This window comes from Xiphophorus maculatus, chromosome 11 (assembly GCF_002775205.1).
Source record: "Xiphophorus maculatus strain JP 163 A chromosome 11, X_maculatus-5.0-male, whole genome shotgun sequence".
NCBI lineage: Eukaryota > Metazoa > Chordata > Actinopteri > Cyprinodontiformes > Poeciliidae > Xiphophorus > Xiphophorus maculatus.
In genome coordinates this window covers 27,302,630-27,318,263 of record NC_036453.1, presented here as the reverse complement: position 1 = coordinate 27,318,263, position 15,634 = coordinate 27,302,630, and the positions used below count along the sequence as shown (strand labels likewise).

At 37.2% G+C, this 15,634-nt stretch overlaps 1 protein-coding gene across 1 annotated transcript; it reads right to left on the bottom strand.

The window, feature by feature from the left end:
* Positions 1–5,140: 5,140 nt before the first annotated feature.
* mogat2 (monoacylglycerol O-acyltransferase 2) lies at positions 5,141–14,697 on the bottom strand. The gene is made up of 7 exons (XM_023341803.1): positions 14,493–14,697; positions 14,306–14,403; positions 12,764–12,942; positions 7,193–7,397; positions 6,880–7,054; positions 6,404–6,603; positions 5,141–5,662 (listed from the first exon to the last, which is right to left on the bottom strand). The coding sequence occupies exons 1-7, from the start codon at positions 14,501–14,503 to the stop codon at positions 5,508–5,510; spliced, it is 1,023 nt and encodes a 340-aa protein (XP_023197571.1). The 5' UTR covers positions 14,504–14,697; the 3' UTR covers positions 5,141–5,507.
* Positions 14,698–15,634: the final 937 nt, after the last annotated feature.

The following is a 15,634-nucleotide window of genomic DNA, read 5'->3' as shown; positions in this document are numbered from 1 at the left end:
CAACAGGTAGGGTTCGTATTACAAAGAGAAAAGCCAAACTAACAAACGAACGAACCGAAAACGAACCTGCGAAGACATAAATAAGTTAATGGGTTCTAAAACACTACAGCACATTTTGTTCACTGTGTTACAAACAAATGATGACGCCAGTGATTCTACAATCTTCAATTATGCAATTGACACTGATAATCTACACACATCTATATGGTTCCTGGGCTAAGCAGTACATGTGGGTGCAACCATTAATATATATTACAGGCCAATTTTTATTCCCTGTTTTTGTTATTTGTAACAATAAAATAACAATAATAATATAAAAAACATTAAATGTTTACATTTCCAGAATTCCCTATTCAACAGGGCAACATGGATAATAATCTAATTGAAAATAGGTATAAACTACTGTGTTTACTGTCACTTCTGAGTTGAACCATGTTTTATGACTTGCATCCAGAACACACCGAAACACCTTTGACCTTTCACCGACAACACCTGCTTTTCTCCATTTTTCCTCCAAGACTTTCAGTCAAGTGAAAACGCTTTCTTATTTCGAAGAGACAGCATCCTGATGTATCTCAGCAGGAAGAGTAAACAGTCGTTTTTTTATTTCCTGTGATATATTGTTTAAATGCATGTCACTGTATGTCAAAGTCCTTCTCACAATCATAATGGTCGGATTTTATTTTGAACACAGAGCGATGGCATTTCTTAGAATCTATTTTATTTTTTAGTGGCTATCTAACATTTTGTAACTTTACATAACCCATTCTTCTCTGATTGGTTGTTCAGTATCCTGTGATGACTCTGAGCTAACTTAAACGATTTATTTATGTATTTTAATTGTATGCTAAAGTGTGTTTGTGTATTTTTGTTAAAGGTTTTTTTTTCTTTTTGGTTGTTTGCTTGTTTTTACTTTGTTAGATTTTGATTTGTTTGTGTTTGTCCTTTTATTGATGAATCAATGGAAAGCAAATAATGAGTAGATCTGAGTTTGATAAATAATGCATTTAAATCTCGATTATATAAATTACTGGTCCTCTAGAAAATCCCTCATATATTTATTAATTTCTGTGCTGATTTTAAATATGTGACCAGATAGGGATAATTCATTGGAAAGATTAAAAACTGTGCATCCTTCTCACAGGTCTTGATGCATTTAAAGACCAAAGAGTCTCTTAATGTTTCCAAATCTGTAAAATCTATTTAATCTACAGATTGTGAGACGGAATAGTTTCTTAACCTTAAAGTAGTTTAACATAGCAAAGGATGACAAATCAATTTTAAATGAATACCATCTATTAAAACAATGCCCCGGTGTTTTTTATTTCTTATATATATTAAATCAGACTTTTTCCTCAGCAGAATTTAAAACAAGTTTGAGTTATCATTCGAAACATTCGCTGTACTTTGTATCTGATGCAACTCGTCCCCAAACTGACACCAGGAATGGATCTGGCCAAAATTCACAGCCTTTGTATGAAATCTATGAAACTGTCCTTGACAGGAAAGTGGTGTTGAGAAACAACTTGCCACATCGGGAATGTAACTGTGCATCTCTGCACTTGTACAGTGTCTAATATCTTTTCACATTAGAATTATTTCAGTTGACTGCTCTTCGTCATTCGGTTTCACGAATACTTTGTCACTTTTGAGGTTAAATTTAAGGGGTTTTTATCTCACTGTTTAGGTCAGTTTTTAATTTTTATTGATCTAATTTTTACATAATTTACGACTAATACTCTATATCTGCTCAAAATTAAACATTTTAATAATGCAATCTGTTCAATAAATAAATGCATAATTTTTCTTAAAATCTGAGGATTTCTGTGTTGCAGGGCAATAAGGCTCTTGGAGTTACTGTTGAATTAACAGGGGTCTTATCAACTGTTCCAGTCATTTCATTAGGAAATCATCAGAGCAATGGAAAAAAATAGGAAGCCAAAGTTCACAGACAGATAAAATTTTATGTATTATTTAGCTCTAATAAAACAGTTGATTTATGCTGATGGATATTATGTCCCAGATGTCAACTGAAACCCATCTATGAACTGAACTGGAATATAAATATTTCTGAACTGTTGTCTTTTTTGTGAGAGAATAGCTAAGATAAGATGTACTGCGCGATTCCACGAACAGTGATTTCCTTTGTACTTTGATCAGAGTCTTGAAAAATAAGTCAATAATGTTGTTATCCTTGGGTCTTTCAAACCCACCTGAGAGCTACCTGACATCAGTCATCAGCTTCTCCACACAGCAGACTCCTGAGCTATCTGCCGTATGAATACACTCCTCGTCTCTACGCAGAAATCCATTATTTTCCCAAAGTGGGTGTTTATTTCTTGGTGATTTGGATCTTTTGCATCACATCTCAGCTTTAAATTTTCCCCACAGTCAGCGTTTTGTAAAGTCCAGGACAGACTCAGACAGAAGCTGTGCCCAGATGGTGTCGTAATGACCGGGGCATTGTCCACTCTGCCCTCTGTGTAATGTGGAAATATCGGAGCACTTACTGCTGTCTCATATTTCACGCTTCTGCCAAAGTTCACAGACGGCCTTATCAGGTTTAAAACAAACACAGAATAATTTTTATTGATCAGATGCCTCAGGCAGCGTACGTGCAGATCTTAAGAAAATTATAGACTTGCTTTATTGTTCAAGAGTAAGTATGTACTTCACGTAGTATGACGGTGTTGGAAGCTGAAATCCAAAGACTATGGCCAAGTCTTGATGTGGTTAGCATAAAACAGCAAACAATATAACAACTGAGTTTGTAAGGCGTAAGAGATGCCAGTATAAATCCAGGCAAATTGTTCCCATTTAATAAAAATGTCCACAGGTTTGGTGGTCTTCATTTACATCGTTCAGACAGCAAGAGACGAGGAATACAGGCTGCATTACGAATTGTTAGATTGCTTATGAGGCCCCACTGCGCCACTACGACATACAAACCTGTTCGTAAACTGCAGTTTCACAGTTTATGTACCATGGTAGCAGGCTATTTACTAGGCTATCCGGCTGCCAGCTGCAGCTTCACATGTCTTTATTTAATTTAATGCTGTATATCACTTTGAAAAAAGACACTAAGTAAAGATTTTCTTTTAAAGGATGTAGTAAGTACTAAACCAGTCAGAAAAAATTATAAAAACTTACGAATTATGTACATATGCTTATATGAATATCAGCAAAATTATATTTAAAAAATATAAATGAATATCTTATAAAAAAATTAATTTTGTTCTCATTAAAGTGACAAAAATCATGGGAAAGAAACGGGAAATGTTACGGTATGTTTGAGGATAATGTAGAACACTTTTTAGTTTACTTTGACAATTAAAAAAAAAATGTTTAGTTTATTTTTAAAGGTAGCGACTTGTAGCGGATTAATAAAAATAATAATACCAGGTTCAGAAAAGGTGCAAAAAATGTGGAATATTCTAAAGTTTTATCAGAAAGCTTCTGAAAAAGTGGCACATATTAACTCCAGAGAATAGCATTTTTACCAAATCAGAGGTTATTGCTGTTCTGGGATCATGTCTCTACATAGTGATGCAACATAATGTCTTTTATGTTGTTTTAGAAAGTTACAGGCCTTGCACAAAGCCCCAAACCCAGACATAGTCTGTGTTAACACACAAAGTCTGTGCTAACTCAGGCTGGAGACAGCCTGAGGAAACAGGCTCTACCCTCTTTCTCAGCACATCTCTTCTCATTAACCCAAAAGAAAATCAAATCTACACTTTTCACTTAGTTAATTATATTTTTTAGTTTTAGTTTGAAACTTTATTCCAGCTACATGAATTACGGAGGGCAAGTGGATGGGGATAAGGGGTCCCAAAAAATCAGGCACAACATTTTTTTCTAATTAATTGTAATAAAATATTCAAATAAAAATATGTAAAGTATATTACACATGTGATATTTGCACACATATTTGCACATATCGAATATGACTTAAAAGAAATTTTATTTTGTGATTTAACGCCTTCTAATTAGGCCTCTATCCCTTTAAAAAGTCCTGCTCTTTCTGACATTTTACCTTCAGGAAGTCGTCACAACATTGCTCCTCTATTAACTCTGTATCAACGTTTTACCAGCGTTGCACTGAGACGTAGCTCATATAATGAGCTGAGGAGATGCTCAGTTTTACACAGTGTTTGCTAATTGCTGTTGGCTAGTCTGAACGAGCTTGGTAGGGGAGGGCTGCTCTGTGAGTTGGAGCTCAGAAGTTTGGAAACTGTAGCTCTGAGGAGAAGCTTTGTCTGTGAAGCCGTCACTCGGTCCACCCAGGCGTTTTGCACAGCTGAGCGGTTGCCACGGGAGATTAAAGGATTTCACACACATGGAAGAATCAAAGCAACACCCCAGGTGTGTTTTTGATGAGGGAATAACATTACAGCATGACTCCTTTAAGATGCCCTGCGACAGACTGGCGACCTGTTCAGGGTGAACCCCGCCTTTCGCCCGGAACGTTAGCTGGAGATAGGCACCAGCAAATCAATGGATGGATGGATGGATGGATGGATGGATGGACAGACGGATGGACAGACATATCAAATATGACTTAAAAGAAATGGATGCTCCTTTAAGAGATATAAGTAATATAAAAGTAGTACATTTGCTCCAGAAAAAGATGATTTGTTCATTTTCGGTGGGAAGGCGGTGGGCTTCTCTACTGCCACAAAAAGGTTGTAAATTGACTCACCTCTAAACATTATGAACCTATTTTATTTAAAAAAAAAAACAATTTTAAATTAATTAATCAATTATAACGACAGAAAGTGAGAAAGTGGACTCCAAATGTTAGACATAAAAACGACAGAGAGCAGCAGATATCACCAGAATTTTTTAGCTGCTCTGTCTCAATGGGAGATTAATTATGTGGACCACATGGGAGCTGAAGTCCTGACAAAGTCCGGACCATCCCATGTGTTCTGAAAGGGTTCATGGCCTAATCTGCTTCTCTAAATACCTGCAAAACAAAGTGGGGCTAATAGGGCATCTCCTTTTTTTATTAACTGTATCTCCGATCTGAGGGAATTAGCTAAAACACATTTTACGCAGCAGGAAACTATAGCTACAGAATACAGATTCAATATACCTTAATGATTGTATTCATCTGAATCACAACGGACAACACATGTTTGTACATTAAAACTTTATTTTAAAAAACTGATTCAAAGAATATTTAGCAGCAGACTGAATAAACACAAATGAATTAGCCATACAAAAAAAAAAAAAAACACATTTATTTAATAAATGTTCAAAAAAACATTCTTGGTGTTTATTTATCATCCAACCACAATTACATTTTCATGTAAATTAAAGAGAATGCAGTCAATCTTTGCACTTTAGATGAATTCAGCATTGACTGACATACCAGGAAGCATTATTCTGTAGGTAATAAACTCACTGGGAATGTTATGGTAAGTCCACCACTTAAAGCTTCTATTTGAACCTGAGCTTTAGATATAAATAGCCGTTCAATTCCCCGCCGGCTCGGGTCAAGGTCAGACAAAGTTCAAATGAACATCCTTGTCTACTCCATAGTTGCCTTTGTGCTCATCGAACAAACTGCTGAGCTCGTCCATGTACAGCTGGTGGAGGGCGTCGAGTTCCTCGCCGGTCGGCTTCTCCTTCTTCTCCACCTTGATCGGCCGGCCAACTGCAGAGAGGCGACAAGGTGCAGGGCGGCCTGCTGAGAGCCAGTGTGCAGCATTGCATGAGGCGTGTTTACCTAAAGCACGTGCCGTGCAGGAGGGCCGCGTGCCGTCCAGCATCACAGTGCTAGGCTATGTGGATGTCTGTGAGTGCTTGTGTTCATGTCAAATCTGACTGATGAAATGGTCTTTGCTTAAACTCGTCAGCAAATGTTGCATGTATGGTAATAAACAGTGCCTTGCCATAGTGGTTATGCCTATACAGATACACAAACATGGATGCACCGATTTGAAAATGTGGGCCAGTATTGATATCCAATATAAAAGTTGCTGTTATAGCTGATAATCAATATGTACTGATGTATTGAACATCAATGACACAATGTTCAATTTATGGTAAATTCAGAGTATTTTGGAATTTAATTTGAATATCACTATATAAAGTCTTGTCTATCCAATTGCCCGTAGAAGTCAACTAATTAATAAATAAAGTCCGGATCTCTGTATAAATCCAGAATTCTTTACACATTTTCTGTCGTTTTGGGTCATTTTCTCCCCATTTCACAAATTTGCTGTACTTTGTGTTGCTCTGTCACATATGAAATGAATTCCTCCGAGATTTGTGATTGAAGTGAGACACTACATAATATAGTTGTAGCCTATCGACTTTTTAAATAATTACATATTCTTTGACAAGCACAAAATCTGCTCATCGTATCCACAAAAAATGAGCAGTGCTTACTCACCAACTGTATGGATTGGTCGTCTGTAGGGCATCAGGCCGAAGGAGTACTGGAAAATACCACGTGCATGGAAAAGAGGCAGGGAGACACCCATGATGCTTTGCAGCCGATCCTGTGTCCACCGAAGCCAGGTTCCTCTGGGGTTTTCCACTTGATCATACACTTCATTCTCTCCAAAGGAGAAAACTGGAACCAGGTGAGCTCTGAAACATTTTTGATGAAATGATGATGTAATTCATAACATTTAAGATTAAATAAGAACCCAATTTCTCACAGATTTTTTATTATAATTATTCTAAGAAGATCTTAGGAGGAAAGTTCCTTTCTTGGAAATATCCTGCAAGTGATTTAAACGTCTTTGATTTTAAGAAGACATGGTGGGAAACTCAAAATAATTGGATTGGCGCCATAAAACAGAAGAAGGTCAGAGAATCAGCCGTCGTAAAATTTGCTTTTACCCTGGGGCTTTTTGCACTAACCCATGCTCCATTGCCATTTTGATGAAGCCTTTCTTATTGGCCAGGAGCACATTGAAGGTGCCAGGATGAGCATCAAGGGCTTCTGGGGCCCCGCCAACAGCAATCACAACAGCACTCCCACCTTTCTTCTTGCGGAGTGGATAAGTAGCGCTTTCTTTGTCTGACGGAATCAAACCTGCAAGTTTGGAACAAGGAACACATGGGCTAAAGCTAATAAAGTATATTTTTATGTTGCTTCAAAAATTGTCTTAAGTGGGATATGAAGAAGCAGCAGGATGGAAAACTTGATCAGTAAAACTTGTCAGGGCCTCACCAGCACACATGATGTAGTCCCTGAAGAATGGAGCTCTGAACCACAGAGGCAGCATCAGCAGGTAGCTGGTGAGGCCTGGAAACAGCTGCGGGAAGCCAGTGGCGTAGGTGCAGAAGTTGGTGAAGGCTCCTGCTACCAGCACGCCATGAGGGTGGAAACCCAGGATGTAGTTGTGTCTGGGGTCCAAGTCGGCTGTCTTCACCAGCTGCGAGGGCAACAGTGAACAAATGGATCTCATTTAATTTAATAACATAGTTTTCAAATTGTGAGTAAGTATACAAATGTGGCTGCTGGTACTTGGACTGCAGTGGTAAGTAAATGCTGCTAATGTGCTGTTTACCTCTGAAGGGTGGACCTGGATCTGGAACTGACATTGGTCTCAGCTTAACAGTCTCCGAGACTAACCACTGCTAACTGTTTTAAGGTCAGACTAGTGGTCAAAACTCACACTAACTTACCTACGTGCTATATCTGATGATAATGACATGCTGCTTGGCAAAGAAAAAAAAGTCAAGAAATATTTTTAAAACAAAATTTTTGGTGCCTAGGAAAAAAGGAAGAGGTAAAATGTGATAGAAACAAGGGTACAGTAAAGCTAATATGATGAAATTGCCTGTTCCCTTGGTTATTTAGCAGAGTGATGGCAGCTAGGCTAGCTAGCCAAACACGAATCAAGATTTAGCCTAGCTAGTTCTAACACTGGCTAATTTGTTTGATAAATTGCTTACTTTGTCATTCAGTACCTGTTACAAGTACATCTTTGCTATATTTTTACCTGGTTAGTTAAATGTCCATCTTTCCCTCACAATGTTAGCCTGGTTGTTTGTTGCTACGGTTTATAAATGTGTGTGCACAGTGTTAAATGTTAGTTGCTTGGAGATAAACCGCTTATCTCCAAGCAACTAAACTAGCAAAACAAGTTAACTGTGCAAACTCATTACTTGACAGTACACATTATTGTCATCTTAGCATCATTATTACATTTACACATAAGAGTTTTTGATTAATACAAATTAGAATATGCTTATAATTTCCCCGAAAAGGTCTAGAAAACTTTGCAATTTCATGAATTTATTTTTTTCCAGGGCTGGATCGTAACTTTTTAATCTCTATCTCAGCTGTGTAAAGGTTGAATTACTGTACATTTAGATAAATTATTGCAAGCAAACTGAGTGCCCTCATTCTGTCTCATTTAGTTAGTGCTGCACCACCATTTTATTTTCTGCTGCATTTTGGGTTCAACAAAGTTTAGATATGATGCAACAGAGTTACAGTATTGCTACTTCGGTGACTGTGCACTCTGTTACATTTAACCCTCGCTCCCACCTAATAATTAGACTTGCTTCACTGTAACCCGTGAAGCAGGGGGTCATTACACTGTTGCTACAAAAGTCAGGGTGTGCACTTGGATGACCTGTCTGGGCAGTTTTGGTGTCCATCGTGTCTAATTTTAGCCCATGTGCAGAGGACATCAGTTGACCGATTTAACTAAAAAGACATGGCTGCATTTGCTCAACTCTTAAATTGTTAAGCTCTGCTAAAATACCACTGCACATTAGTATTTTAAATGAATTTTAACTGGAAATCAGGCTCGAAATCAATGGGTCAATCTAGGCACACGCATTATAAGTTCCAAATCACTCTTTGTATTAAAGCTCAAGGGAGAATTTATGTGAATCTCAACTATCTTTAAATTCATTCTTAACATCCTGAAAGAACAATGCGAATTGGGGATTGTGGCTCTGTGGAACCAATCAGTTAATAAATGACCTTTAGTGAAGAGTACTGGTAGAACTTTTTTTGTTAGACTTTGAATAATTTCAGTGAGCAGATGGTGACATTTTTAAGTAACACATGACTGTCATAAACACTAAGCATGAAGCCCAAGTCTAATACCTAATATCTATTACTTATCACTGGATATGTTTCTACATGGCTAATGTTTTATTTTGTGTTGACAGAGTAAAGGGGGCTTAATACAAATAGACGTCACAGTTTTAAAATTTCTAGTCTTTTGTAGGTTAGGTTGGGATTCTTGTTCGTTCCAAACCTCCTTTCAGAGGTATTGCTACGATAGGGTTTAAAGTGTCCTTCTTTCTGCGTGTTTGTCACAAATAAGTGTTTCAGAACATCAAACCAATTTAAATATTAGTCCAAAACAACACACGTTAACACAAAAGACAGTTTTAAATGAAGGTGCTTATTATTAGGGAGGATCTTTTACAGTAAAGTTCAATAAAAAAAGACCTCAGGGATTCAGTCAGCATTTTCCGTCATATCTACATGCGAAGTATTCACTTCCTCAAGCGGTGTATGAATCTGCGTCACTGTCTTGCCTGCATTCATTTTGGTTCTTTTAAGTGTCAATACACGTCTGCAGAGCCAGTGGAATTAGAAATGGTGGGTACAAGTAAAGCAATGCAACTAATTAGGCTCCCTGGTTTCTTTGGATGCATGGGCTCTTTGTTAAAGATAATGCGCTGTATAGTCAGATGATGCAGGACATGATTTACTTTAAAGTGAATGGATAAAATGAGGTTGAAGGGGTTTTTTTCCCATCTGAAATTTCTTAAAGTTCAAACTTTTATTTGGTATCTCTGCCCACAGGAGATGAGTTCAGAGAAGAGGCAGAGAAATTTAGCAAATGCTGTTAATGTCGGTGTGTGACGACACCTTGTAGATGTTTGAAGATTTTTCTTATTTTCTCCTTATGATGTCAAGGTTTTAAGATTTAATCTTCATGTCATGTCTGCTGCTATGTACGGAACGCATTTATGTATATATATACTGTATATTTACAGTATATACTGTATATGTGTGTGTGTGTACCTGCTTGTGTACCTGCTGATTCTGATTGCCAGTGCTAATGTCAGACAACAGCTCACTGTTACAAAATAAACGTTCATCTGCTGTCATTGTTCATCTGCTATTCTAACTAGCTTGCTCATTCACAGCAGGCTCTATTGTGTTGGTGGAGCTTTAGTTCAGCAGAGAGATGATGAGTGGGAGTGAGAAGCACGTACTTTGGGATGATTGACAACACTAAGACCCTCCTCCTGGCTCTGACTGGTAGATTTTTTTCAGATTATCTGTCTCATATACTGTCATGACATAGTGAAAGTTTTCACAAATATGTATAAAAACATTTTTTTGTGTATATAAAATGTACCCACTGCAGCTTTAATCTACTCAGCAAGAACTATTTCAGCACATTAGTTTATTGTGTTTTTCTTAATGTGTAACTAAGCACAATTAGGTCAGTTGGATTGCCTGTTGTATAATCTGATTGACTGAGAGGGTTCAGCTAAACAAGTCCATGTAAATTAATGTGTTAAAATCAATGGGTAATTCAGATCTTCATCCACAATTTTTTTCTGCATAATTCTGGTTAAATTGTCACATTTCTATGACGCTGTGAACTGACTGTAGGCATTCTGTTTAAAATAAATAGCTGCTGAAGTTTTCAGATAGATAGTAGATACGAATCTAATAAATACACACATGGTCTGTGTCAGCTCCTTTTCATCATGCTAACATGCTACTGGACCGCTGTTATTGTTGTTGCACTCGGTCTTATCAGGAAGTTCAAAGTCTTCCCAAGCCACAGAAAAAAACATCCATGTAATGTTATGAAGTTTGTTAAGGACACAGTAGGTTGTCTATGTACTGTTTGTCATTGTGTGTGTTAGACAGAGATGGGCAGTAACTAGTTACATTTACTTGAGTATCCTTTTGGGGGGAAAAAATCTACTTTTTGTTATAGTTTTACTACAACTTTTGAGTAAAACTTTTGGACACTCAACACACTATGAGTCAGTTCGCTGAATATAGAACAAACACATTCAAACCTAAAATGCATGAGACACAGACCTACAGTTTATGTTGGAATAAGACCCCTTGTTTGTACATAAGCTTTGTTGTTCTCATGTCATTTTGTCTTCTGAGGCATTATGCATGTCAAGTGTGACATAAAAAAGTGTTACGCAACAACATAAAATGAGTCATTGCGTAATTATTTACCCTCTCTAAGAGGCTGACCTAATTAAGCAGAGGTCCAGTCAGGTGGTGCAGGTAGTCTCACAGTGAGTGGAATGGAGATTTAAATTGTGACTTGAGGGGGGTGAACATTTATGCAGTCACCTGTTTTTTGTTGAATACTTTTATTTAATTATTTTTGTAGAAATCAGTTATTCAAGTTGACTTTAAAGTTATTTTTGTATATTTTTGTGTTAACAAAAGCTCAATTTCGTTGCTCATGACTGATTTGTACAAAAATAACTTTTAATAACTGTGAATTCTTTTTTTTAATAGGGACTGTATATTTTTTGTGCAACGTTTTAGGGAGGCAATGTTCATTCATGACCACCAGAGGGACACAATGAGCTACAAAAAAAAGCCTATGTCATACTCATATGATGCAGTTAGTTTTTTATTTAACACTAATGTAAGATTCTTTGAGCTTGCAGAAACAGCTGATAGGAAGACTGAGGAAATCAGAAAACAGGAACCATGTCAGATGGTCTACATTTCCTCTGTTTTAATGCAAAACCTCCAGCACCAAAACAGTTCTAAATTGCCTCTGGCAGTTTCTGCTCCCTCCAGGCTTTGCGCAAAGTTCCAGAGGTATTTTTACTTGCAAAGTAGTTCCCGGGGATTCAACAACATGCAGAATTTAAGCCATGAGAACTTGGATGTTAAATTCTGAAGAGAACTTTAAATTTAAAAAAATAGTCTAAGGAATAAGTTCAAGGTTCACTTTCATTTAAAAAGCAAATGTTCTCATTGCTGAGCAATGATATTCAGCAGTTTCTTTGTAATTGTAATTTTGTAATACTTACAAAATAAGTATTGCTTGAACCTTCATAGTATTATTTATTACCAAAAATCCAAATATGGTGATTGTAGATTATAACATCAACCAAATTAGTTGATGTTGCTTTGGCTTGCTTACCTGCAAAAGCGAGTTGTATGTTCAATTTGTTCGCTTTTTGACATCGCAAAACCAGCAGTGATGTCCTAAAACGTCAAATAAATAAATAACCCTATCATCCAGAAGCCAGACTTACTGACTTAATCTACAGAAAATCATCAGATGGAAAACCTTTAAACGGGAATATGAATGGATTTTCACCAGTTACAGCTAAAGCTCTGCAGACGGTTATTGTCTCTGACACAGTTGGACAAAAAGTCTGACTCAAACATGTAACATGAATGCCTTGTAACTTAAAGTTAAAACCAACCGATCAGCTTGATTCTCCTGCCTCTTGTGATATCATTAACTCAAATACACACAATCTGGCAGACTTTTTCTTCAATGCTCAGTTTAAATGGTTTCTATTTTGTGAAATCCTGCTGTGGAATTTCTTACTTGGATCCCCAGCCGTGTTTTTTATTTTGCTGTTAGTGAACATGTGTTAGTGGAACAAAAAAATAAAGCGCCGGTTAGCATCTTTAAAGCAAATAGTAGACTGTTATTTGGTGCAAATGACTAAAATACAGATTGCTGTATCAGTGAGAGCACTGAGAGAATGAATAATATGAATAATGGCTTTTTCTAAAGCTTTCTCTCACCTTGATGGGGAAATAATCCCGCATGTACCCCCACAGTTTGAGGCCAAGCAAAACAGGCTTTCTGCGACCCCCGCGTGCCGGCGTGTCGAAGTCATAGTACCACCAGATGGCGTACAGCACACTGATCAGCCAGAAGCGAGTGAAGAGTAGGTAAAAGAACAAGATAATGCAGGTAGGTGCTGAGGGGGGAACAGAGAAAACATGATGAGCTGCATGGTAACATGAGAAACAAGTCATCCTAATCTGTCTGTTCTGACCTGGAAAAATGAGTGCAGGTTATTGCACTACAGGATACAGCAAACAGGACCAGATTTGACTCTTAACAGTTCACATGAGGAGCATGAAACCTGATTCAGATAGCTGTTTTAATCGTGAAAACCTAATTATCAGTGTTCACATGATAATTGGGACTATGGGTTATTCAGCAGGCCCCTGTCTTAAACGTCTGACTTAAAAGGGACATGAAAATATATTTTCATGTGCAGTACTAGCTTTTCTCCACACAGTGTTTTGCATGAAGATTAAACAAGTTCTGTTTGGGTCTAATACGGCCTCTGCTCACATGTTTGCAGCCTTTCTGACATGGTATTTACATCTGTGATGTTCAAAAAGTTCAACAATGCACTATAATTTTATGGTTTTCTTTCCACAATTGCCTTTCTTCTTGCACCTTTTCGACCAAAGACAGATTTGTAGACCACATGACTAACAGTTGTCCTGCAAACAGAGCTGTGGATCTCTGCAGCTCCTCCAGAGATACCATAAGTCTTTTTGCTCTTTGTCTTTTTTTAAATCCTTGTCTGCATATCTGTTTATTCAGACACCCGATAACCTTGAAGGTATATGGTCTTATTGGTAATGTAAAATATATATTCTACATTTACTTGATCACATAAGTGAATCATTACCAACTGTAATTATACTGAAAGCATAACATTTTATTTCATAATTTTAGTAGATCATTTCAATGTGACACACATTTCTTTCCTGCTATAGTGTTGTTGCTTACATTGCATAAAATCTGTTGACAAATAAGAATGTCAATCTCTAATATCTTTATTGTTGGGTTTTATGAGTAATCTGCTCGCTGAAACAGACCTAACAAAGAAGAACAACTTTTCCCCCACTTTATTTTGTCAACCTCAGAAAAGAAGTAAATGACAGCTTGAGAGTCTGAAAGAAGCTTTGTGCAAATGTCTTCAGCAGTAGAATTTGCAGAAATCCATCAGATTAAAATTTTGTGATATAAGTGCAAGTTTGACACAGATATTCTTGCAAAAGAGAACTATAAATCAGAGGTAAACTGATTCATTTAACGCTGATTGATTTGAATTAATAACCAGTGATATGATGGAGTTGTGATGCAAAAAATGTTGTATGTTATACAATTATTAGCACCTTTACATATATATATATATATATATATATATATATATATATTTATTTTATTTATTTATTTATTCACATTGTCATGCACTCTCATGTTGACCTTTGTGCTACTATCAGGAGATGTTCCAGCATTTTATTCCCACCAGCACTTACCCAGACCCAGGAAGGAGAAGACCCACTGGACCACTGCGGCAGTCTGCAGCCTCCTGATGAGGGGCACGTCCACAGGCGCGAAATCAATTTTCATTTTTCTATGAAAGAAGACAGACGAGCCGACGTGCCGCCGCTGAGTCCAAGAAGCACAGCAAGGGAAGGGAAGTCCAAAGTCTGCGCTACTTACCCCTCCACCATCGCCTCCCATTGACTTTTGACTTATCTTGACTCAATACATGGTTTGATTTCTCAGCATATATATCAGCTTAAGCTGACCTTTGACCCAGAATGGTACTTGATGCATGAATGCAAAGCAACCAGACTCGAAGACAAAGATCTATGGGACAAAATGGATGTCGCGCAGTTTTTTCATTCAGATTTTTTCACAATTAACTTTGCTCTTGCAAAATGTGGCTCTTTATGAATGTAACTGCAGCTGGTTGACCAATAGCGCAAGAGTTTCTCAGTGACACACAGGGATAAAGGTCATTTGGAGAGGGTTCACACATTTCTTATCACACTGCACAGTACTGCACGGAATGTCTTAAATATTTTTGCAGTCTTGTTAGTAGATAAAGTGGTCGGTTTTCAGGTAGGTACTGTTAAGAAACGGAGCAATGGATTGGCCTTCTGATAAATATTTCTCTTTGACAACATCCCAGATGAATAATAAATTCACTGTCTACTTCAGATGTCTCATTGTGTTGAATTCCCCGTCTCACTGATGAAGCAAAAACTATAAGTGAAATAAAAACATAAACATAATGTTTGGAGGCAGGCTGTCGGAAAACACATAAACTCGTTCTGTATTCAGACACTGTAAGTGTGTTGTGGCCAATGTGAAACAAGCCCTCTGGGTGCGTAATCAGCTCATATTATTCATGTAATCCACTGTTTGCTGACAATGTAAAAAAAAAAAAATCATGAATCAGTAGGTTACCGATGATCAGCGCAGTAGCAGTAACTATTTTACACACTTTGATTTAAACAACTCCCCACTTTCATTTCAGAAACATTCTCATTATACAGGAGTTTGTGGCAGCAAAGTGTTTCTAATGTTTTTGTGTCAAATGTTCAAGAGCAAAATTCAATGCTTGTCATAAGTATTTGTACCCCTCGGACTGTTCACATTTGGTCCCGATGCTTTATCAAACTTTAATGTACTCGATCTGGATTAACGCTTTATTTGACTGGGTGAGCATAACACTGACATGACATCTGTCATGAACATGAAGGAGTCTTTATGGATGACTGTGGTCATGAAGTGTCATTCGGTAAATAATGACACTTTTAATACAAAGTTGCTCTAAAGGTTGCATTAAAATTCCA